We start from the raw sequence: 26,708 nt of genomic DNA on the forward strand, positions 1-26,708 counted from the left end.
TTGGTCAAGTTCCCATAACATACTCTGGTTTTATTTAAGGGAAATGGAAAAAATAATGCAAGTCCAATATTGTGTCGGTAACGTCTCTGGCCTGAAGTTCAAAAACTATTTATGTTGAGAATCTTACTTCATTAGATAATTACCAAGCGTTTTGCTTTAGTTTATATACACCCAGCTTAGGAGCTTCATTGGAAAACTGTTAAGACTAGATCAGAAAAGGTAGAATTTCACCCTGGAATAAAAGATAATATTTGAAAAGTGCTTAGCTCTATCCTAAGTACTTAGTAAGTGCTGCCTAGAAAGAGGCTTTTGGTCTCAGTGAAGGCAGTGGAACACAGTGTTGGAGACTTTGGGCTCTGGGGTCAGACTTGGATTCAAACCCTACCTCTGCCACAGAGTTCCTGTGTGACCGTGGGCAGGACACTCGTCTCTCTACACCTCCATTTCCTGGCTTGTGAAGTCGAGATAACAGCATTCCTACCTCATAGGCTTCATATAAGTTTTAAGACATAACACACGTCACTACCAGGTAGAATGCCTGGTACATATCTAAGTGTTAAATAAATCTTAGGAGCAGATGCTAGTGATAGTCCTGTCATCATCAGAAGCCTGCGTTTTGGCTGATTTTGCGAGTAAGATACTAACTCTTCAGACAAGCTTTTCAGGCTCCCTTCTGGACCACGCTTAAGTAACATTTGCAATGACAAATGAGATAATAAAGGTGATATCACTTTTCATCAGATTTTTGAGCCACTGTGACATTTTAATTTTCTTGAAGCAAGTTAGTTGAAAGGCATACATTTTAATGGTGAAATCTCTTACTACAGCGCATTTTTAAGGTATGCAAGTGATTCAGCTAATGCATAGATCTCTCTAGGAAATTCCACATGTCTGATATCTTGAGGGAATTTCAGAAAGCTCTCTAATCACATTCCCTTTATCTAAATACAGTGAACGGAAAACTTCATGTAAAAAGAATTGTAGCGATGTAGCAACCGTGTCCTCTGCTGACCTTTGATGGGAAAAGATAGCAAGCTCTTGCCTGACTATCAGAGGCTTGCTGTCTCCTCTTTAAAGTCTAATGTTTTGGAGAACTGACTGGGTGACATGTCCTTTGTACCCTGTGCTTTGTCATGTGATTGTGGTCCTGAGCCTCACATCGACACAGGAGTAATTATGGAAGGAAACAACGACGTGAAAAGATGTACAGCACAGAGCCAGCGGTGCTGCCTTCTCTTCCTACCTCAGCACTGAACATCATATCATTAGGATATGGATTATTAGTGTATGGATTGCCATACTGCCCTGCTTTGGAGTGAAAAAAACCACTAAGCTATTTTTTCCTTTGTTTATTTAAAAATAATTACCCGGAAAAACATCTGGAGAAATGTCATCCTCTCTTTGAAAAAAAAAAAGTCCTGGGAAAAAGTCAGACTGCACAATCTTGCTTTCACATACACCGCAGAGCAGATTTACACTAAGTAATAATAACTTTTAAAAAAATTAAAGGAGTTTCAGAGATATTTATTTCTGCCTACATCCTTGTGGTTTGAGTAAAGGAAACCAAGAATTTCCCAGGGATGTTTCTTTTTTTTCTTTCCTTAGTGGTAAACGAGTGATACCTCCAGTAGGATTTTCTTAACCAGGGGACTCTTTGGAGACTAAGAGTATCAGAAACATTTCCCTATAAAGAACTAACTTCTAAAAAGGTGTACTGTGTCCAGACCTCATCAGATATTCAAACACTCTGTAAAGAAAACCAAAACAATAAAAGAAGGCATAAAAATAAAAGTAATACACCAAAAAGACAAAAAGCCCTCATATGGTAGCAAAGTTAGAAACTGAACTCTGTCACTTGTTCTTGTTGAACATCTTTTCAGAAAATTAAATTGAAGTAAGATATTCCTTGTTTAGGAAACTGTGTTTTGATTCATTATCTGATTCTTTGATTCCTTCTTGGCTTAGGAAGATTGCCATTATGAAGGGCGCTTCAAGTACGCCAGTGAAATATTTGGGAGAAGAGTTCACTGCTTGTGCTTTCTTCTCCCACATGGGTGGATGAAGGGAAGAGTGATTCCAGATAGTTATTGAATTATTCTTTTAAAAATAGTCAGTCATAGGAACAAAATGGCTGAAGTGCAGACATCTGCTTATGTAGAGAAATTTCCCCACGTTAGGCCTGCAGTCAATATAAGAGGACTCTTGTAGATGCATTTATTTGGTTAGATTCAGGATTGGTGTTTTATAAATATAGTGAAATTATCCTACATTTTAGGCAAACAGATAATGTGCAGTTACTGGGGCCTGGTACTTTGCTAGGCAGAAAGAGAGCCATAAAAGTATAAAATTCGGCTTCTGTTATCAAGGAATTTTCATAGTTTCATGAAACAATGGTGATTAATGCCAGAAAGTATCTAGTAAGTCCTGTGTTGTTTGATAACGTGGGCCGTAAGTGGTCAGTAGAGAAGGGGACTGATGATGATCAGCATAGCCCATCCTTATTGTTAATGGAGGAAGTGAGACTGCAACCGGATCTTTGAAGTGGGTAGGATTTGGAGAGGGGAGAGCATGAAGGTACTCCAGGAACACCATGAAGTGGGCATATTCATGGAACAGACATGATGGCTACTCTGACTGGTCAGAAGGCTCACTGACTAGGGATGGAAAGTAAGAGGATGAACAAGTGGAAGTTAGAAGACCCTTCCGAGGGAGAGCTGGAAAACCAAGCCGTGCATTTTATATTCGGTGTAGTGAAAAGACAAGGAGCCATTGCTGCAATGGGTAATGAAGACATTGTTTAGTAAGGTACAAGGTAAATGGGTAATAATTAGAACCACAGAGTTCAGCCAGAAAGCTGTTAGGTAGGGGAAGCCAGGTGTATGTGAACATCACATATTGGCTAGAGGGAGGAAGAGACTGAAGGAGAAAATTGTTTAAATATTGAACAGCTAGTTATATGCAGGAAGGAAGGGGGAAAATCGTGACTCCGGGTCCAAGAAATTAACAGTGATGGTGCCACTGATAACAATGAAGACCTGAGAAGTGTGTATGCATGTGTGTGTCCTTTGGGAGGGAGGATGGAGGGGAGAGGAGTTTTGGCAATGAGGAGAAAGTAATATATAGTATGGTGGTTAGAAGAGGTAAAATGACCATATGAATGTTTTTCTCAAGATTAGAGATTTAGCAAAATCAATAAAAAATTTCCTGGTAACGACAATCAGATCATGTATAGTTGTCCTGGAAGAACTTGCCCTATACCATGGTCCTCTCTGCTCTGTGACAGAGGAACAGGAGTGAGCTAAGGTCGTGATTAGGCACGGTGGTAACAGGGTCAGCAGGCTCCGAGAGACTTAAAAGAGCAGTAAAGACAGCACAGGAATCACAATTTGTGAAGTTCACACTGAGGAGAGTATATTTTAGCCAGTGAGATCATCCTTGGTAAGGTCGGAGGGCTTGAGAGACTAGAGATCTGAATATGAATAAAGTGCAAGTTCAGTTAGTTGCTAATAATAATAGTAATAATAATAATAGACGCTAACACTTAATATAGCTCTTATCCCATGGCATTTGGAACTCCTTCTAGCACTTATATACGTGAGCTCATTTGGTCCTTAGACGACCACGCAGGAGCTGTGATGGTTATGGTGCAAATTCGAATCCTGACTCCTCTCACCTTGTGACCTTGTGCAAGTCATTTAAACTCCCTCTCTATGTTTCCTTCTCTGTATAGTAGAATAATGTAATGACAGTGCCTGTCTCACAGGGTTTCTTATAAGGATTAAGGAGTATAAGTAGATGTAAAGTGCTTGGAACAGTACCTGGCACAGACTACATGCTCAACACGTTTTAGCTATTTTCACAGGGGGATACTGTTAAGGACAGATAGGAGTTGAAGATCTTGTGCTTTTTTTCCCAGGGAGGGACAGGGAGTAGCAAAGAGACTATGCCTGGTAGCAGCTAGGAGCTGTGGAACAAAGAAGGGATTGTCTATTGTTGATGTGAAAAAAAGACAATCAGCAGAGTCAAGGAGGTCCAAGAACTGGGGTCACAAGGTCAAATGAATCATCAACTTGAATATCTGTGATCACAGAGAATAGGAACATAAAATAACCCCTGACTCATAGAAGGCAATAGTGATGATTTGGATAGAAATTGTGAAGTTAAGAATTAAATGGGTTGGGACTTCCCTGGTGGCGCAGTGGTCGGGAATCTGCCTGCCAATGCAGGGGACACGGGTTCGATCCCTGGTCCAGGAAGATCCCACGTGCCGCGGAGCAACTAAGCCACAACTACTGAGCCCTCATGCTGCAACTACTGAAGCCCGTGCACCTAGAGCCCGTGCTCTGCAACAAGAGAAGCCACTGCAATGAGAAGCAACAAAGAGTAGCCCCCGCTCACTGCAACTAGAGAAAAGCCCGTGTGCAGCAACAAAGACCAAATGCAGCCAAAAAATAATAAAAAAAATTTTTTAATGCCAAATTTAAAAATAAATAAATAAATTACCAAAAAAAAAAAAAGAATTAGATGGGTTGACATGGGTCACAAAGAGTAGCTAAGAGATTTGAGCCCAGAGCAATATATATGGATGAGAAGCCAGATTAAGGACGGTTGTTAGAATCAGTGAAAAGGAGTACTGTGCTGGGGTGGCTGTGTTTGTCTCACAGAACTTTCATTTTCTGTTGATTTCTAAGGCTCTGTACTTCTGAGGCATTGGTTTGATTTCTGCATTGGCATCCTTATGCCACTCTCAGAGATGGACCAACAACTGCAGGACAAGAGGAGATGCAGGGAGGGCGTGCTAGCCCGTGACTGCTCACTGACGTGTGGGAATAACCCAGCAGCAGGAGTGGTTTAATGGGTCCTTGTGACACACCCTCAAATAAAGAGGCAACGTAGCCTTGTGTTTGAAAGAGTAAAAAGTAGCAGGATATAGAATGCATTGGTTTCCATGAATATCTTTGTAAATGGGAAATTTGGGGAATTTTTCACCTTTTCATTGATTCATAAATCCATATTTTTAGAATGTAAGTAAAGGCAAACACATAATTTGCATTCATCTATCTCACAAGCCAAGAATTTTCTCTAATGTGAAACCGTCCTTTCGGCATTGTCTAAAAATGTGATGTGCGTTCGAAGTTTTAAACATGTTTGTGTTATATCCACCTAATCGCATTTCTAGTCCAGCTTCTAACTGGGCTGGTGAGTGGATACTGTGTGCAGAGTGCTGTGGGTCACAAGCCAGTGTGATGCAGGGAAAAGGATGCGTGTGAATCCCGGCTCTGCCTTTTCTGTTGACCTTGAACAAGTTAGATAATCTCTCTGAACCTTTGGTCATCTAAAAAACAAATGCTAAAATGCCAGTTTTAGAGGTCTCAGCCTGGGTCACCCAGGAGGCACAGCCTGAGACAAAAGCTGGCGTGCGTATAGCTTATTAGTGCGTGTGATCCCAGGGAGCAGGAATGCAGGCCTGGGAGTGGGAAACAGAGAAGAAAGGGAAAGCCAGGAGAAGGACGAGGTATCCAGCTGTCCACCCATACAGGCAGCTGGTGCTCAGTCCCACCAGGTGCTTTTGAGAAGTCTTACGACATGAGACCCAGAACTGTTCGCAAAAGGACAGAGACTGTAGGGGGAGGGGGCAGCTCCACAGGCTTCCATACCCCACTGGTCGCAGGGGACCTCCAGAGGCCTTAACTCCTCACGCTCCAGGCTGAGCAAGTGTGAGTGCAGACAGCCCTCCTGTGGGCAGAAGTGAGAGGTATTCTCGGCGGGCCAGGGCAGGCGCCTTCTGATGGGCTCCTCGTGCAGTTTGTTAAAGCAGGCATGAAGCTGGACACTACATCAATGGCTGCAGTATGAGGTGGGACCGAAGATTCTGATGTGGTGAGCTGAAGTGTCCTATAGAGGATTATTGTAAAAATTAAATATAAACTACTTAGCACAGTGCTGGACATGGTATAGGCTCTCAGTAAATAGTAATAGGTAGATTCGTTTTCCCTAATGATAACAAACTCAAAAGGAATACAGTCTAACAGGGTAATAGACTTATAAACACCTAGCAGAATAAAACTGATCCTAAACTAATACTGGATGTGCTTGGATTACTCATATAAACGAAAATAACAGATACTCTAGAAGCTTTTCCTTTTCTAAGTGAAGGGAATGAGGAAGGCGGTAGCTGTACTGAAGCTGACTTGAGCTTATCCAGTCTCAGTGATGAGAAAATGCTATTGCCAAAATAGAGACTATAGAATACAGGCAGGATTTGGAGGGAGATATTGATTCTGTTTATGCTAGGCCCTCTCTTATTCCGGGCCATCTCCCTGGAGCACCTCATCTACTCCTGTGGCTTGGATTTATTTCCAAGCATGTTGATGTGATCCACATCTCTCTCTCCAGCCCAGACCCGAGTTCAGACCTTTATACCCATTTGGTTGTACCTCAGGCACCTTAAAATTAATAGATCCAACACTCAACTAGTCCATCTTCCCCTCCTTCATCCCCCATCTCTAATCATCTTTTCCCTTTTTTCCTGTGTCAGAAATGACAAAGCAGAAGCTTAGCCTCCATACTTTCCCCCTTCATCTCCCGCATCCCCACTAGCTCCCAACATCGGGATTCATTGCCAACTCCTAACTAATCTACCTCCTAAACAGCTCTTTTTATTTGGGATTCTACCACTCTAATCCAGGCTGTCTCTTACCTGGGTTACTAGAACAGTTTCCCACTAGTCTCCTAACTAAATCCCTTTAGTGTCCATGCATCTCCAGTCTTGGTTCCAGCAAATTTATCTTCTCTTACAAATCTGCTCATTTTAGTCCATCCATTGTCTTCCCACTGTCCAGTGATAAGCACAGTATCTGACCCATGGTACAACTCACTAAATACAGAAGGAACAAAGAAGACAAGGCAGGCGTTCACTTGGGAAAGGTTACAACAACAACAAAACATGGCAGTTTGGAAGTCAGCAATATCGGTGGTGGGTTAAACACTAGGAGTAGATGAGATCACCCATTCTCTTTATTTTCGTTTTACTGTTTTTGTTGTCCCTTAAGCTTCTCTCACTCCAACTCATTTTTTTCCTGTGTTACATTTCTTGTCTTGGGTAGCTTCTCTATCTTCAGCAAATTAAATGCAAAGTAAAATAATGATTCATGTACTAGTACAGAGGAATAACAAATCAACTGTATTATCTAACACTTGTATCGTGCTTTACAATTCATAAACCCCTGTCCTATTAATTCAAGGAACAGAGACTTTCAGAACTATAACTTTTTGTCTTTCTTTTAAAGAACAAAGAGTGGAAATGGTGCTTTATGTTCACATGTGAAGGGTCATGAGAAGTAGGAGGTGGAGGACTCTGCTTGCAATGCTTTAGAACTTGATTTGTGACTCTGTTACATATAATGAATTGACTATAATATTCCTCCCCTCACTTCACTCAGCCAAACGGTCTTTACTGTTTTCCCCAAGTTCATTTTAGAGCACCGCCAGGATGTCCTGCATTGAAATAACCTGGATCCCACGTGCGGAACTTTTTCTGACTCAGCTGTCTCCTTCCTTCCTCCAGAAGGGGATGTGCACCCACTGGCCCCCATTTCCTTGCCTCTCATCACTCACACCTCAGCTAATTCCATCTCAGTTGACTCTTTTCTTATATACAGGCACACATAGGGATGCTGACCTTCAGCCTTATTTCAGAAGAAAAGGCTTGCATGGAAATTTATTTCAGATTTTAAATTAATTGCACTTTTGAAATTGAAAAATATTATTGGCACAGCTATTTCAGAGATTTTTTTCATATGTAGAGAAAGTAATCCTTTGTCCTTATTCCTTCTACTATTTTAATAAATATTAAAACCAATGAAATTGTTCATACTTTGAACCAGCAGCAGTTAACATTGGTATTTGAAAACAATTTGACTCTTTATATGTATTTCCCAGAGATTCCCTCACTCTTCTTAGCAAAAGGAGAGAAAATTGTTAGCTGGATTAATTTTTGTGCAGTAGCCTCTTTTTCAGTTAACCAATAAGAAGAAGAAATTGATAACTGATATACTGGGGAAATTGATAATTTTTTTAAACTTGTTTCCTTTCTTCAACAAACCCAGAAGTGAACACCCACTTGCTCAGCTCTACTGCCATTCCATCATGGAGCATCATCACTTTGACCAGTGCCTGATGATCCTGAACAGTCCTGTAAGTACCTAATTTATGGCTGTAGAATTTTAACAGAGAGCTTTATAAATTCAGTTTTATTTTTAAGTTTTGGATTTATTCCCAGTAACATAAATTCTTGAGCATGCTTTATTCCTTTTTGGGTAAGAAAGGCAAAGCCAAAACATTTGAGATCTTCGCAGCCTCACTTCTCTAGAAACCAAAACTGTCTAAATGCTGCCTGAAAAGGGAAGACTGGTTACTCACCTCCATTTGGTTATTCCAAATTAGAAACAAACAAAACTGGTATTTTATGGCTCTCAGTTCTGTTTTTGTTTTTGTTTTTGTCAAATGAAGTGGTTTATACTACTCTCAAAGGTTTTCTTTCATAAGGCAATACCTTTTCCTCTTTTTATGGAAACTTTTGACCACTAATAAACATTTTCATTAAGAAATAAAGCTATTCAACAATTTGGCTAAATGAATATTTATCAACGTAAGAAAGCATATAATAATGTTACTCTAGTCATATTTATGTTAAGGAAAATAAGGTTAAAATGATATATGCCAAAATATTCGCAATGGCTGTCTTTGTCTAGTTAAACTATTAATCCTTTTTTTATTTTCTGATTTTGATTTGTTGTTCATTATTCACATTACCCACTGTATGCGTGTATTACCTTTATAATAAGAAAACAGTGAAAGTTGTAGACGATTACGTTGAACAAGCACAAACGCATGGTATATAATTTTAAAGCAATTTTACCTCCATCTCTTTACATTTGCCCAGTGGCACTAGTTCTTCCCTGAGCCCTAGAAAACGCAGGCGGCCCATGACTTTTGTGGTCACTCTTTGATAAGTTTTACCCTCTAGTTACTACTTCACGTCCTAAAATATAGCATACAGTTCTCAATTTAGAAACCAAAATGTGCAGCCCTATGTAGTAGTCCAGATTTGGGGCTCGATTTAAAGTTTCAGGTTCTCTCTTCCCACCCTGGTTGGCTCCTTTCGTCCCTCCCTTATGTTTCTTCTGACTCCTTCCTCACCCCCAAACCCCCATGTCCCTTCCTACCCCTCCAGACTTGGAGAATAGGAAACAAGAGGGGTAAGAACATTCTCAACAGACTGGTAGTGTGATGAGTGTCCCCTGTTTGTGCCTGGTAGGTGTTTAAGCCAAGTTCTTTTCTTACGAGTAATTCCATGATCCTGGCCGAGCACCTTAACTGTGGGGCTTTTCCACTGACGTCGCCTTAATATGAGTGATCATCTCTGTCCAGTTTATCACCTTATGGCTCCTTCCTCAGCTCCTGGAACTCTGATTGTTGGGTTTCAGCTCCTTTCTGCTAAGGTTCTTTTGCCTTCTTTGTGGTCCTCTTGAACAGGACAGGACTTAAACCAACCCCATGCCTCCAAAACTCAGAGAAGGCAGGCCGTCCTGTAGGGTAGCAACCTCTCCTTCACTGCTCCATCAGAGCACCTAGCCAGCCTGTGTCTTGCCTTGTCGATTTTCCAGACAGGAATCAGACACAAGGGTACTGGAGCCCACCCCACCCAGCAAACTCCAGCAGGCATACGCAGCGACTTCAAGCCACTCTCTCTTACTTGAGTGAAGGGGAACGCAGTCACACCTGTTGGTGCGGGTGAAGGGATAAGAGTTATGTGGCCAGTTTGGGCACCTCCTTATAAATTCTGCACATGCTCTAGTACAGACTGCTACAGATGTGACTGTTTAACGTGAATTAGTTGATGTATGATTGGGAGGTAGGGGAATGATGTCAGTAAAATGTATAAGTTGTACTGTTTCATGAACAAGTTCTCTTGGGTAAGGTGCCAGAATTATGGGAGTTGAATTTTGACCTTCAGCAAGGAAGGGAGAAGCCCTCTGCTTGGCTCCTGCACGAGCAACCCTTTCGGTTCTGTTTTAGGAATATTGAAAATGGGCGCTTAGCCCTGAGGCACTCTCCCTCGCCTTGGGCTGCTCTGGGCCCATGGGAAGGAGGTTGCTCTTCCTTCAGCACCTCCCTTAATACAGCCCCATTGTCTGCGCGATCCAGTTCCCCCTGTGCTGCCTCTGGGCCTCCACAAACCACCATTTCCACTCAGCTGCTTCTGTGCTTCTTTAATGTCCTCAGAGGCAGCCTCCAGACTTGCTAGCCTGGCCTGTCCAAGTTACCTACAGAGGTACCAGTTCTTGATTTGGTTTGTGCTCTGGTTATAAAGTTACATAGGCTTTGAGTGGTCTGCCCCAACACTGTTTCTCACAAAAACCATGTTATTTTTAGTGTGTGGTTCTTCCGAACTGAGACTTCTCAGGAATGTGTGTGTCGAGTTATAGCAGCAACATCTGTACCTTCATTGGAATTTGCTGTCTTTGCCCTTCAGCTCAAACTTCATTTTAATATCCTATTTAGTTTTAAAGAAAATATGCTAACCTTTTTAAAAAAACCCATATTCTACAGTATGCCTATCACAGCTCTCTCTGTTATTAGATAACATAAAACTTATGTAATATATTATTACTTAACATAAAAGGAATCTGGTTGTATATATGGCTGGCCTCACATTATAAGGCCCATCTATATATTCTGTCTTTGTAAGCACCAATACACAAGAATTTACAGCCTTTGTTTTTGGAAGGGAAAATAAAAATACAATACCAAAAGACATTTCTACTTTTCCACTTGAAATAGTTTTGTCTTAAAATAAATAAAAGTATCAGAATATAGTTTTGTTTTGCCCAGAATCTAAAGTGGCTTAATATTTAAAAATAATGTTTCTTGTGTAATCACAGATTTATTAATTAGACGTATACTGCAATTTCAGCATCAGTTATCCTCTAACCAATGTTTGAACCTGGCTCAGCAGTTTCCTTTCTTCAGAACAAATCCTTTACCTCCAGACCCTATTTCTAAGCTTCTGGGTTTTTCTCTCAGCCCTGAGGTTTAGGAAGCACATCTGACTCAATTTACAGATGTTGTTTTGAGTATATTCTGGGTACCCAAGGTATGTTTTACTTAGTTCAAGATTAGAGAGTCACTGTGCTTTAAATTACAGGCAAGAAATAAAAAATGGTTACATAGCAAAAACTTTAGATAACTTGCACATGGATTAGCCACCTTTGAAATATTCCTTATAGATGTTTCAGCTCTTGCTTTCTTTATACCCCAGTAAGCACATCATTGCTCACACCCTCTACCCATCTGTATTGGCATGTTCCTGAGGAATACACACTGTTCTCAATATGAAGTTAAAATTATATAAATCTGCACCAGAAATGTTATTGGATTTATTACAGAAGCCATAGAGAAATGATTTTTTAAATAATCAATTGTTTACAATTTCCTCACTCTGTTCTTCACATCTATTAATACAGTTTTTGATTTTTCAAAGTTTTACTTGTTCTCAGATCATAGCAGTTAGCCTGCCCAAAGGAAAAAGGTATATAGTTATTAGATTTGGGGCCTGGACTAAAGCCTAAGGAGTAGAAGAGTTGGAGAAACATGCGTACTTTGGCCCATGAACCATCATGAAGCTGTTTTTTCTTGTATGACAAGGTGATGGGGGTGGGTGCACAGAGGGGAAACATTATTTCACAGTGTTTACTTTATGTAAGTAGGTGAACTCTATCTCCCTGAGCTCAGAATACTAGGCATGTGTTTCAGAGATGTGATTATTTTTTCAGATTTTGTTCTTAGCAGCAGCTTCTCCAGGTGGAATGCTAATGATGGTTTTCTTTTTTTTATAAAGGGCAATCAGATTCTCAGTGGCCTCTCCATTGAAGAATATAAGACCACGCTGAAAATAATCAAGCAAGCTATTTTAGCTACAGACCTAGCACTGTACATTAAGTAAGTTTTAAGAAGTATGTTGATAAATAGGTCTTGGATGTGTTTGCATTGTTTCAAACTTTAAAAATCCACATTGGGGTATTTTTAGATTATAAGGACAGATGTCCTGGCAAAGCTGTCTATCAAACTATGGAGCAGTTTCTCAAAGGAAGCCAGAAAAGTCTACTCCTTCTGCTTACTTAATGCTATAGAAATTACAGAATACAGAGTTATTTCTGATGTTTGTCTCTGAAATAATGTGCAAAGCAAATAACCATCTCAAGGTCATTCCAAGCTAGGTTGGCCAACCTAAAGGTTATACAGGCCATTTGCTTTTCCTCCTTTCCTTCTCTCCCCCAACTTCTGACCATTTCACAATTCCTTTATACTGTCATCCAAGCTCACGTGGGCCGGAAAAGGAGCTGAGTGCCAGACAAGTAAATTTTGTTTCTTTTTATTGGATTTTGGCAAAAGAAGGATATTAATGTAGAACTTTAATGAAGTTAATGATTCAAAAATTAAAGTATGCATTAGAGTGTATTAGGGATGTAGGTATGTTTGCATCATTAAACTGCCTTTCTAAAAGCAAGGAAAGACGTTGCTGCCTTTGGGCAAGCATTCATTTCCCACACAGAGACTGAGGTCTTTGCTGCGCGTTTGGGAGTGAGGGGAGTCCGGCAGTCACACTCAAGGGATTTCCCAGGAACACGGGCCTCTCTCCCTCTGTACAAGGATGTGCATTATGGTTTTAGCCACTCTTTTGAGAAGTAAAAACAAACAGAAGAGACACACAAAACCACATACCAGATATCCACTGCTGTGCATCTGAAAGTAACTACATCTAAAAGAGTCTGTTTCCTTGGATTTTGGAGCACTTTAAAGTTAATTAGGGTAAAAGAAAATATAGTAAATTTCAGTGTATTCAAAATGATTGCAGAATAAAGATGATCAAATTACCAAGAATTTGAAAAATACCTGTAACCACAAAGACTTCCCGACCTTTCCAGGCCACATGGGTCTCCCCTCTGAACCCTTCTGAAACCTCTTTTCATTTTTGGTACTTAGTCATAGACGGGCAGTTTTGTTATGTAAATTTCTCTTATGTTTGTGTCTTTGACTAGATTTTAAACACTGTGAAAGGAACTCATGTCTAATAATTTCCCAAGATGCCTAACAATGTTGAGCACATAGAGGTACTCACTATACAGTGAATGAATATTAGTTTATACTTTACTTGGTCATTCTTTGCTTCAGAAGGACTTCACAACTTTATAGTGACAGAGTAATTATTATGAACATTTTTTACCCTATACCATAATATATGTGAATGAGGTATATAAAATTAAACTGAAAGCATATAGATCTTATTATGCCATACACAAAATTTCTTAAATCATTCTTGGCATCAGACTTTTAACTCATATTGGTTCATTTTCTTAAAATCATGTTCAAGAATTGAAATTTCCATTACTTGTGATTCATAGTTAAAAACGAGGTGAGATTTTAATGTTTCAACCAAAGAATATGGTAGAAGAGAAGGTAAGGTATTTAAGATTTTTAAATGATGATTTTTATATTGGATTCTAAGATGAGAAAAAACCATTTGAGATTTTTTTCCCCAAAAATTTTACTCCATGAGTCTTTCTAGACCAAAGGGATAAGAGCTTGGGGGACTCATCATAACTACGAAATATTTTTATTTTAAAGGAGGAGAGGAGAATTTTTTGAACTTATAAGAAAAAATCAATTCAACTTGGAAGATCCTCATCAAAAGGAATTGTTTTTGTAAGTAGGATTACTATCCTTAAAGCTGAAGTTTTGCTACCTAATTAATTTTATTGCAATTATTTGTTACAATGTGATGATCTTAGAGGCTGTCAGAATTCTTGAGTGTTGTACAAAAATGAATATTTACTTGAAAAGAAATGCATTTGCAAATTCAAGTGAATGAATCACTTTTGTCCTAGAAGGACCTTTAAAATGTGGTAGAGTATCAGTACCAGGCTATAGAGTTCCCTTGTTCATACTCACAATTCTTTGGAATTGAAGACCTGAAAATAGCATCCTAAAGAATGTAGGAGCGAGAACATGGCTGTGAAGTGTTTACTTCTCTTACGTGACAGCTGAGTAGCGCTGTCAGAACTTCAGGGTTTCTGTTTTTCCTCACCTGTTCCTCTGTCCCTCCCTCCCATCCTTTGCTATTACTATCACTGACTTTGTCATGACAAGAACTGGATCAATAAAAAAGAGCTAAGTGTCAATAATAAAGAAAAGATAGAGGTAGTAATACTAAGGATAGTGCTCTATTACAATTTTATAACCAACATTTCTTTAAATAGATTGGTATTACTTCACATGCAAACAAAGATGCAAATTATAAGGAAACATACAAATGCCCAGGTGTCTGTTCTCTATAGCCATGCTTCACCTAAGAGTCTCAACATGTTTTTAGAACGGTGCCTTAGAAAAGTACAGACGCGCTACTGTGATTCGTGAACAGTTTTTCTCAATGACAAAAGTGGAATCTGACCACAATTCCAAGTCTGTGCCACAGTTTTCACTGCTCCACTCTCCTAACTTCTGACCTCTCGGCAGACAAGCACTCAGGACGTCTAGCGCTTGCGTTGCCTCTTCCACTCTTCACAGTCCAGATTGTAGTTAAGCTCACACAGGTGCATGGGCTTCTTTGGGGGAGGCAGTTTGTATTGGCAAGTATTATTGAAATCCTTCATGATTAAAGATTTCTCTGGTGCACTCATTACTTGCGGGAGAGTTGGTATAAGAGATAGAATTAGAGGCAGAAAACCATTTTCTTTGTGGCCTAATATGGTTAGGGAGAATGTACTTTTAGGTTGGGTTTCCCTAGAGGGACAAGTGATACAGTCCTTTACCTTGAGTGCTTCTATATGACAGTGATGGCCTTTTTGCCTATGTCTTCAAACAAATTAAAAGGATTAGATGGCAGGTATTTGGACCTGACATGAGAAAACACTGCACTAAAGAGAGAACTATTTCCATACAGTAGTTTTATATAGTATTGAGTTCTAGAGCGCCTTGTCACAGACTCCAGACTCCAGCATAGTTTTCAACTTCTCTAACAAGCGAAGGAATAAACAGCATCATCCTTTCATTTCCCTCTTTTCTCCAGCAGATACTGTTCAATAATTCAAAGGCTTTTCACATAGGAGTCACTACATGTGTTGAGTGACTTAGGATGACCCACCATAGTTCTTGCTGTCACGGAACTTTTATCAGTAGGACAGCTGAAGTTATCCTTTAATGGTTAATTATTAGTAATCAATGTGTTTTCATCATACTGTCACTTAGATTGCAAGACCAAAGTAAAAAAAAAATAATAGCAGGCAAGCTTTTGCTCAAAGGTTAATAATTTCTCTCCTGCTGCTAATCTGGAGATAAATGAGGCAGTGTGAAGGCAAATTCCAGTAGTTCACTGGGTAACCAAAACAATGACACTGTGATACCACTGTATCAGCCCTGCTTGTACGTAAATTCTATTTCTGTTTCTTTAGTCTATAAACTGCCATCCTCATAGTTTAGAGGGTTTTAATTTAACTTTTTTATTAGTAACTATTCACTAGGGATTATATTCACATAAAAGTAAACAGGAGTATTGGGCTTCTTTTTCCCTTAACAGAGCGATGCTGATGACAGCTTGTGATCTTTCTGCAATTACAAAACCCTGGCCTATCCAACAACGGGTATGTTGCTTAGTGACGATAAAAGTAATCATTAAAAAGTCAAAATAAGAAAAATCTTTACTCTTAAATGTAGTTTTTGAAGTATTTGGGGAACTTTTTATCTAAATTTTAAGTAGTATTAAAAGCTGATAATTGGACATAAACAGGTTTTCTTTTTTGGAGGACTCGTTAGCACTTAATAATATTTGTAAGATATATTAAGAAAGAAAGCATCTATATTAACACAGCAAAACCTAGCTGTTGATAAAGTTTAATTCCAATACTACTGCTGGCTTAGTTGGGGATTTTTTTTTAACACATCCTTTTAATAATATTAAAGTTTAGAAGAAGCAAACTTAATTTTCTTATGGTTAGCGTATTAGGCTATACCTCAACTCTAAATAGGCATTAACAGGTAGAACTTAAACATTTCTGGTGCTTAGAAGTATAGGACGTGTTGATATAAGATGTCAGGAAGGATCTGATCAGGGCCTGTGGCTAGGAGGCTAGAAATATACATCCTCTCTCTAGATAAGTAACTGCTGTAACATTTTGCAGAGGCAATAAAGGCCCTAAGCTAGAAGAAGGGGTGGGTGTATATGCAGTGATGTGTATGTTGTGGTTCTCTTTTCTGAGATTACACCTTGAACCCTAAATGTACTACCTGAGATTACTGGCCGCGCTGTTGGTCACAGCTCTGGGCTGCACAGTCACGGAGCCCAGTAATGACAGGCTCATCTCATGAAACAAGTGCTGAGAAAACAGTATCGGGAGCGCACTCTCCAATGTGCCAAAGCTGACATGCCACAAGCACTCAAGAAATGTCTTTACAGACCTTCCTGCTCCATAGTAAATAAGACTATATGCCCATTTCCAAATAGGAAAGAGAATGGAAGAGGGGAGAATTTGTCTTTTCATTTACTCTTTCTTTTTTATGAATCAAACCCTGAAAAAGCACAGCAGTGAAGTTGGGGTCCAGACATAAAAAGCAACACTACAAAGCCTCTATAATTAAAACAGTTGGGTATTGGTGTCAGACCAGTGGAACATAATAGAACATTGAGAATTGCATAGAACGTTTAATATATAATAAAGATAGCATTTCAAATAACTGGGGGGAAAACAGACTTTACTAAATCATGTTAGGATGATTTTCCCATCTTCCATAGTTGGATGGCAAAAGACGAAATTGGATCTATTCTGCATACTTAAATTCCAAATGGGGCATAGAGTTCAGTGTAGAGAATTAAACCATACAAGTACTAAATAAAAACATTTGTGGATTCTTTTATAAACAAGGAGAAAAGTTTCCTAACCATGGTTCAACATGCAGAATCAATAAAGGAAAAGATTGACAAATTTGATTACAAGAAAATTTAAAAATTAAGAAAATTTTTTGCATGGCAAGGACACTATAAGCAAAGACAGACAATGAAAAACAGGTAAAAATATTTGCAACTTTTATCTGATAGATAGTTAATATCCCTAATATTAAAGAACTTCTTAAAAATAGAGAAGAAAAAGACCAACAACCCTACCGGAAAATGGGCCAAAGATTTGAACAAAAAGTTGATAGAAAAAGGAATGTGAATGGCTCTTACTCATTTGAAAAGGTTCTCAGAACCTCAATCATAAGAAAAGATGCAAGTTAAAACTACACTGACACATGGAACTTCCCTGGCAGTCCAGTGGTTAAGATTCCGTGCTTCCACTGCAGGGGGCAGGGGTTCATCCCTGGTCAGGGAACTAAGATCCTGCATGCCACGAGGCGTGGCCTTAAAAAAACAAAACAAAAAAACAAACAAACAAAACACAAAACAAACAAAAACTACACCGACACAAAAGAACTTGTACAGAATCTCATTACAATAACAGCGTTACTCCTAATAGTCAGAAACTAGAAACAATCCAGAAGTCTCTCAACAGGAGCGTGGATAAATGTATTGTAGTACACTACTCCTTCACACAGTGGAGTACTGCTCAACAGTGAAAAGAAACAAACTGATACAGGCAACTACATGGATTAGTCTCATCAACACTAAACTGAGCAAAAGAAGCCAGATACAAAAGAATACTGTGATGTCATTTATGTGGTGTTCTAGAAGAGGCAAAACTAATTGATAGGATAGCGGCTGGGTGGGGAGGGAGGGAAGAAGGTGCAGGGATTCACTGTGAAAGGGCCTGAGGGCACCTTCTGGGTGACAGAAATATTCTATTTCTTGGATGGGGTGTGTGTTACCTCGTTACATGCTTTTATTAATATACTGAACTGTATACCCATGGTCTATGCAATTCACAGTATGTAAATTCTACTTCATTTAAAAAAAGCACTGAGACACCATTTCTCAATTGTCCGATTGGCAAACACCCAAAGGTTTCACCACATACTCTGTTGGGGAAGCTGTGGGAAAAAAAGGAATGCAAAATACTATAACCCTTTGGAAGTATATGAATACACAAATTCATTTACCATTACTCCTAAGAATGTTATCCCAAAATGTACTGGCAAGAATATAAAAGGACATTTACACAAGCCTATTCATTTTAGTGCTATTTGTAATAGCAAACACTGGAAATAACCCAAATGTTCATTAATAGGTTACTGATTGAATAAATTATAGTACATTTACATGATGAATCCTTTGCAATAGCAAAAAGAAATGAGGATTCTCTATATACTACTAGAGAGTGATTACAAAGATATATTATAAGTAAAAAAAAAATTAAAAAAAAATAAAAGCAAGGCAGAGAAAAATGGGTATGGTATCCTACCATTTATCTGAGAAGGGGATGAAATAATATATGTACATATTTGCTTATATTTTAAAAAAACAGAAGGATTAATCACAAAAAAGTTAATTATTTCCCTCAGGGGAAGGGAATAAGATAGAGGGAACAGAGATATGAGCTAGAGTTGCTTGCATGCACTTGTTTTGTAGATTTAATTTACGAACCATGTAAATTGCTCTTATAGTTATAAAATAAATTGAATTTTTTAAAAGTCACTTAACCTTGAAAGTAAAATGAAACAAAATGATTTTGGTTGCAGAACCACACTGAGAGGGACTGTTTTATTCCAAGTGACATTAAAACAGTAATTTGACCATATAACTCTGGCGAGATGTACACTGAGAACAAAAAGAACTCCAAGAAAAAGAAACCTTTAAAACTGTTTTTAATCATATTAGTGGTAATTTTGTATAGATATTCAGTCACCATTGTGGGTGATGTGGGATAAAAGCAAATGAAAAATTAGATTGGTGTTGTTGAGAAGTAGGATTTTCAGCATGAGTGGAAAGATAAAGATCTAAGGTGGATAAGGTTTTGCAGAAATCCTGTAGTCCTGAATTTGAATAGGAAATACTGTATGAACTTACGTTGTATCTTAGCTCCATCCATTAAAAGGGCTTAAAAATAATGATCACCCTGGTAGTAATGAATGAACCTAGTGCCCAGATTGAGGTTTCCAAATACCTCAGTTTAAAGGAATTAGGGCTCCACAATGAAATGGCTGATTGCGGTTCCAAAGCAGGCAATGTACAAGATGAGCCTAGAACATCTTGTTATAGCAGAAAGCAAGGAAGCTATCAAAGACTGATGAAGCCATGTCGAAAGAACAAAGAAGCCAACTTAATATGCTCTCAACTGGCCAAAATGGAACAATGTCTGAGTGTCAGTGAGGATTGAAATACATTATAATGTTTAAATCCAAGAGTTCAAAATAATAATAAAAATAATAAAACAAAACCTTCCATAGTCATCTTTGGTGGATGCTTGAGAACCAAGTTTGTTTTTTTTTTTTAAAGTAACTAAAGTAGAGAAAATCAAGTATTTCTCGTGCTTTATTTATACAAATTGTACTTTAGGGCAGGGGTCCCCAACCCTCGGGCCAAGGACTGGTACCGGTCCATGGCCTGTTAGGAACAGGGCCGCACAGCAGGAGGTGGGCGGTGGGCGAGCAAGCGAGCAAAGCTTCATCTGTATTTACAGCCGCTCCCCATCACTCCCATTACTGCCTGAGCTCTGCCTCCTGTCAGATCAGCGGTGGCCTTAGATTCTCATAGGAGTGCGAACCCTACCATGCTCTGCGCATGCGAGGGATCTAGGTTGCGTGTTCCTTATGAGAATCTAATGCCTGATGATCTGAGGTGGAGCTGAGGTGATGCTAGCACTGGGGAGCGGCTGCAAATACAGATTATCATTAGCAGAGAGGTTTGACTGCACAGAGACCATAATAAATCAATTGCTTGCAGACTCGTATCAGAACCCTATCAGTGAGTGACAAGTGAAAACAAGCTCAGGGCTCCCACTGATTCTGCATTATGGTGAGTTGTATAATTATTTCATTATATATTACAATGTAATAATAATAGAAATAAAGTGCACAATAAATGTAATGCACTTGAATCATCCTGAAACCATCCCCCCCGACCCTGGTCCGTGGAAAAATTGTCTTCCACGAAACTGGTCCCTGGTGCCAAAAAGGTTGGGGACCGCTGCTTTAGGGTAACTAAATAATTGATGTGGGGAACTTTATTTTATTTCAGCTATAAAGGAAAAAGGAATGATTGCTTTGCATATTACATTTTTGCAGCCTCTTAATTAGTGAATCTAGACAGAGATCATGAAGGATTGTTAATCTCACAGAGAGAGGCAACCAGGCATTATACAGCCCTTGAGAGAAGTACAGGGCACTGCCTGTGAAAGAGTTGTGGCAAAAAAAAAAAAAATTTCATGTCTCAATCTAATCAAGTGTCCAGATCTCATTACTGGTGTATGGAAATACAGGGTACAGAGAAACATTAAATTTCATCATGGGAACACAATCAACAAAATCCAGACAGTGGAAAACTGCAGGATAAACAACCCAGTTTATTCAACAACAACCAAAATTATAAGGACTATTTTTAAAAAGAGAAGAGGAGGAACTGGTAGATTAAAAGAAACCTAAAAGGCATATCAGTCAGTCTCAGTATATGGACCTATTTGATACTGTGTTTTACACAGCACCTCATACAACAGATGCTTAATAAATATATCGTTGATTATGCATACAGATGGGCACAGGGTACTTTTTTTCCACTGATTGCTGAAGTTGAAATAATGTTGCTTTTTTCTGTGTAATTATAGAAGATTACAAACTCTAGCCTTTGTGATTAGGTATACATTAAAACAAATAAAATTTCTATTAGTTGTTACTGCTTTATTCTAATTTTACTGATATGGTTGAAAGCTACAGCTTTGATAGATTTTATTATCTTCATTGAAAGTCTCTGTTTTACAGAGTAATATGCTTTTATTTACCCAAACTTAGTCTGTTATTGATTTCAGATAGCAGAACTTGTTGCCACTGAATTTTTTGACCAAGGAGACAGAGAGAGAAAAGAACTCAACATAGAGCCTGCTGTAAGTATGAGACCTTGCTGGTAGGAATTATTCATATACATTTTTTATTGTAGACTCTTTTTATGCTTCTATGAGATCTTAGGAACAGAATTTCTCATTATTTTTAAAAACTTTTCTTACTAGAAGATTATACATGTTTGCTACAGAAAACAAGCAAATAACAAGTCATCATATTGTACCTATATTTTGTAATTTACTTTTTCCATTTAAATATCATAAGCCACTTTTCATTCTAACAGATGCTGTCTTATATATCATATATAATGGTTACATGAAATAGATGTAACCATAATTTACTTTTTGGTACAATGTTTGCAGAGTTCACTATTACAAACAGCACTTTGATAAACATCTTTGTTGCTAAACATCTGTGGGCCATTTTTCATTACCTTGTTAGGATAAATTCCAGAATTGCTGTGTTGTAGGGCACACAGATTTTAAAGATTTTTTGATACATACTGCCTTTTTTGTATAGTGTAGGGAATCTCGAATACAAGGAGATTCTTCTTAAACCATTGGAGAAGTTTTTCCTGGAAATGAATGAGTTTTTCCCGGAAATGAAGCATAGAGTCTTTTTTTTCAATTCAAATGAACATTTATTGAGCCCACATTAAATGGGACATGGTTATGAGATGCCCCTCCTCCGTCTGTGTACCATTCCTTCCACCCTGCTTTTTATCCTCCACTGGGTACATCCTATGTCTCATTAGTCTTTTGCAGTTATTCAGTCTCCTACTATGTAGTAGTGGGCTTGTTCAGAAGCTCAGAATCTTCTCAGAAAATGGTGGGTAGCAGAGTGATGGTCGCAGCTAATGGAGAATTTGCTTCATTTTAAACAAGCACTGAGACAGACTCTTTGCTCCCCATGGAGGTGCTGGGCTTGTCCGCTGCACCAGTCATGAGCTCCTGGGAATAAGCAGCAGTGACATCTGCATAATCTTCACTCAAAAAGCTCTCTGTGTCAATTGAATTGTAATCAACTGTGGCCTCAGTGGCTTTTTCCACAAAGCTGAGAGTGTTTGATGCCACATCAGTAGACAGTTTGAAAGCATGTGTGTTCTCCAAATACATGTCAGCAGTGGACTCTAGGTCAGTGCTTGACTGTAGGTCAGCAGTTGATTCTAGGTCAGTGATCAATTCTGGGGGGTCATGTGGGGAAAGTCACAGCCGGGGCGAACACGGGAGAGAGGACCAGGGCCTTCCTGAGTGTGGTAAGAAGGCAGGTAGGCAGGTATCTAGCCTTCCTCAGCTAACCCAGTGATTCATCTTTTTAGAGCCAACTTGCATTGTGTTCTTTAAGTAAATGCAGAGCTGTGTGTGTCTGTTTCTGTTTTCAGGACCTAATGAACAGGGAGAAGAAAAACAAAATCCCAAGTATGCAAGTTGGATTCATAGATGCCATCTGCTTGCAACTGTATGAGGTATTTATTATGAAAACTACTAGACTTGCTAAACTTTGACCATGTTATGAATTAAAACCTAAAGTAAATTGAAGCGACTAACACCAGGCGTATATTTTTTGCGTCTTAATCAACAAACTAGAAATAAAATTATCAGGATTATTTCTTTTGCTCATGAACATGCTGTTTGTACTGAATAAGGAACACATTTTATATTTACTGTTTCTCAAAAATGTTAATTCATTAATGTATAACTACCTAGTGAGTGCCTACCATGTGCTGGGCTCCAGCAAATTCGTGTAGGGAATGCTAAGAAAAATCACGTGGCAGTGCTACCCTCAAGGAGGTATACTATGCATACTCTATGTTCTTTTTAAGAGCATATTCTTTTTAAGTCTGACTTTTGGCCTAAATAAGGAAAAATAGTTATCTAACTTTTTCTCATTGTCTGTCATAGTGTGGCTTAAGAAAATTTTTATGACTATTAAAAGAAGGCAGCTAGAAGAATATTGCAGGTTCCCATTTCCATATACCTGTTGGCTTGGGGTTTTTTTTGCTTATTTATTTATTTTTTTGGTAAAGATATTCTCCCTAAAACATCCAATTTACTAGTTTAGATGTTCATGCCTCAAATATAGAAAGTAGATGCTATCCTTGTCTTTAGAAGTTTAAACAGGAAACTGTCTTAAGTTTTAAGTATTTGGGAAAAGAACATTTGTCATGGAGTAATCATACACTGTCAAGACCAGAAAAAAACCTAGAAATCTTCTAATCCAGATATTTCACAGATTCCGTCATTGAATCTGTAAAAAGTCCAACTTCCAGGGAGATGAAATGTTTGTCCCAAACAGGTAGTTAGTGGGAGAACTGTATTTAGAATCCAGTTCTCAGCCTGAGTCCAGGGTTCTAGCCAGTGGATAAATTTAAGAAAGAAGCTGTGGCTGAGGAGGGAAGGATAGGAGAGACAGCAAAAGAAAACAGGACAGAAGAACATTGGGTGTCAGGCCTCTGCACCACTGTCTCCCCACCTTTCTCGGCAATCTGTGCAGAAGTGTGTTCAGAGCAGTGTCTCCAACATCCCTGAATATCTCATTCTTTCCATTACAGATGCTTTTCTTGTGGATTGGATTAATAGTTCCTCAGTTGTAGACACCAATGTCTCTCTTGACTTTTTTTTCCCATGCCTGTAAATATAGTCAAACTAACAGTCAAATCACCCATTATAGATTTCATCCTTCTACATTTCCTATTTGTGCAAGGATTCATTTTATTTGACTCTCCTGTTGAATTCTATTTGATATAGACATGCATTTTTACCATTATTACAGAAGTAATATGTTGTTATAGGAAAATCAGAATACAAAGAAGCAAAAAGATAAAATCACTTATAATTCTACTACTCTGAGATAACCACTGTTATCTCCTTTCAGTGCATATGCTTTATGACATTTTCATATATTTTTCATTTAACAAAAATTGCTCTTTGCGATCCATAATATAAGATACATCTTTCCGTTTCAAATGTGTTTCTATGACATTTTTAATGGCTGCAAAATAGTAACACGATATTCCTAACCCCGTTGTTGGGTATTTAAGTCATTTTCATTGTTTGTCTATTACAAAGAAATCTGCAGTGAACATTCTTGTAGCTAAATATTTATGGCACTGTAGTTGGTAAATAATAATGTTTAGTTATATTAAGCATATACATATAGTTATAAATTAATGTTTATTATAATCTTGGATAAAAATCTACTTAAGTATATTGAATAAAGTCATTTTATAGAAAAACAGAAAAACTAAGCAGCTCTCAAGGCAGTCAACACTTAGGGAGAACCATTTGCACTACATAAAAGCAAATGGATTATTTCTCTGCAAAGCCGATTCCACACAGATCTGTCTCCATAGCTCAATAATGTTATTTTGGAATGTGTGTGTTTGCTGTCTCTCTCTCAGCATGTACTCCCTGTCTGTATAGCTTAAGAGGAATCATTCATAAATGATCTGTGCTCACACAGTCTGTGAGAATCCCAACAGTGGGCCTGCTTATGACGTGAGTGTACAATGTGGCCCTTTGCGTCAGGCCTGGGAGAGGGCTTATTTCCTAGCTGCCATCTAGTTGTTGGCTTTCTTTTCTTTCTTTAGGCCCTGACCCACGTATCGGAGGACTGTTTCCCTTTGCTGGATGGCTGCAGAAAGAACAGGCAAAAATGGCAGGCTCTTGCAGAACAGCAGGAGAAGACATTGATTAATGGGGAAAGCAGCCAGGCCAAGCGGAACTGAGTGGCCTATTCATGCAGAGTTGAAGTTTACAGATGGTGTATTCTGCAGTATGCCTAGTTTTGCTATACACTGTACAGATTTGGTGTATACTTTGCCACTGCTGTATTTTTATTTTTGCACAACTTTTGACAACACAGCATGAAATGTTTTTAGAGGACTATTGCATATTTTCTGTATATTTGTTTTATGCCACTGAACTGAGATTATCAATGACACCTACTCTTAGCACATGGATACGAGCTCTGTTTGTGATATTTTGTGTACTGCGAGGTACAAGTTGCATTCTTGCACTGAGGCTGGTTTTTTTGTTTTTTTTGTTTTTTCTTGCTGGGGATTTTAAATAATTGGTTTTGTGTTTTCTGAATTACCAATCTTTCAAGAATGTTTGGAATCGTTTTTCTTAAAAACAGGCTAGGAGCGAAGTGAATATATTCTGTGACATTTAAAACCTTCATAGAATAGAGAAAAATATTGGCTGAGTGGATTTTAAGAGGAATGGGGGATATTTGTCAACACTGTATTACCTTAACAAAAAAAGTTAAAACTTTAAACAAATGGAAAGTACTATAAGGTAGTACTGTAAAGAAAAGGCATTATTTAATTATTTTGCTTTTTTTGTTGTTAGAGAACAGGCAGAAGAGAAATTTCTCATTTCAGTGCAATAAATCTATCCAAAGGCTACCCATAAACTCGCTTTGATCTAACCTACCTGACGGAAAGCAGGGGAAACCCTGGGAGAAGATCCAGTCACTGACTTTACTGAGGGATGAGTGTGATGCAGAAATGGAACAGCCAAGGATGGCTGCCAGTGAAGAGGACGTTCTGCTGGAAGACACTCCTGACAGTCAGTGAGTGTTCTGAATCCTGAACTTCCTTTTGTAAATAACTTCCTTATCGTTCACCTTATAAGCCACAGCTTGTTTAAGTCAACACTTTAAAACTCAACAGGAGAGCGAGAAAAAGTGATCATGGGAGCATTGGCCTGAAGTGAGAGATGACTGTATAGGATAAGAGGGTACAAAATGAATCATATTTTTTTTCTGTTTGTTAAATGGAGTACAGAGAAAAGTACAAACAGCAAAGCGCTATCCTTGATACTAGGGTCAAAAATTAAATCGAGGGAACAATATGGTAAGAAACCTCAAGCTTGAGTAAACTTAGCAGTATTTAGTTTGTGACTGAGAAACTGCCATAGTTTGGTTTACAGGACTAGTCAACCCAGAATCACAGAAGTTTGGGTATGCACCCTAAACACTGGCCCTGAGCTTGTAGTTAGTGGTATCTACTTCTCACAGCTTTTAGTACATTTAGAAAATGTTAACACTTTCTTAGAATTTGAGCCCATTTAATTGTATTCCCACTGTACATGTGTGCCCCTAAAGACACTTTTATTACATATTGGAGAAGTAGATAATGAACTGAGAACCTAGTTCAGGAAAAGAAAATCTGCTCTAAATATGCAATAATGTTTGTGGGCAAGAGTAGGAAGAGAGGTATTTGTTTGATCTGTTCACCCGCTTCCCCACCCCTGAATAAAGTTTCTGAGTTTCTATAACTAGTTTGTATAGAAAAGCTCTTGTGGATATGATAATGCAGCATTCTCAAAGACTTTTCATTAAAACATGTTTTGCATTCATAACCATTTGTTCCCTAAACTACCTAAAATTCAACATATTCGTTAAGTTTTTAAAATTCTGAGTGTGTATATGTATCTTGACATAAAGTGGCTTTATTCTTACCCTTCAAGTTTTAAAAAGAAAGCAAAACAAATTGTATTGCCATTACTTTGTAGCGGTAAGGGCTATGTATTACTGTTGTGACACCTGTATTTTCAAGATGTTATTCTATTTTATGTCATACACATGAAATCTGTGAGGTTGCCTCTTGGTGGCACTGGTGTGTAACTTACAAAGACTGTCACTAAAATAACGTTATCTAC

General features: G+C 38.4%; 1 protein-coding gene across 5 annotated transcripts in view; it reads left to right on the forward strand.

Moving 5' to 3' along the window:
• PDE5A (phosphodiesterase 5A) overlaps positions 1-26,327 on the forward strand; it is a 146,484-nt gene extending 120,157 nt beyond the window's left edge. For all 5 annotated transcript variants that reach the window (XM_061192022.1, XM_061192023.1, XM_061192025.1 and 2 more), the window contains 7 exons: positions 8,109-8,196; positions 11,903-12,003; positions 13,690-13,767; positions 15,638-15,701; positions 21,012-21,086; positions 22,424-22,507; positions 24,632-26,327. In XM_061192022.1, the coding sequence (XP_061048005.1) occupies positions 8,109-8,196; positions 11,903-12,003; positions 13,690-13,767; positions 15,638-15,701; positions 21,012-21,086; positions 22,424-22,507; positions 24,632-24,769 (628 nt within the window). In that variant the 3' untranslated portion in view covers positions 24,770-26,327. The remainder of the gene's footprint in view (positions 1-8,108; positions 8,197-11,902; positions 12,004-13,689; positions 13,768-15,637; positions 15,702-21,011; positions 21,087-22,423; positions 22,508-24,631) is intronic.
• The last annotated feature ends 381 nt before the right edge of the window (positions 26,328-26,708 follow it).

The sequence above is a fragment of the Eubalaena glacialis genome, chromosome 5 (assembly GCF_028564815.1).
Source record: "Eubalaena glacialis isolate mEubGla1 chromosome 5, mEubGla1.1.hap2.+ XY, whole genome shotgun sequence".
Taxonomy (NCBI): Eukaryota; Metazoa; Chordata; class Mammalia; order Artiodactyla; family Balaenidae; genus Eubalaena; species Eubalaena glacialis.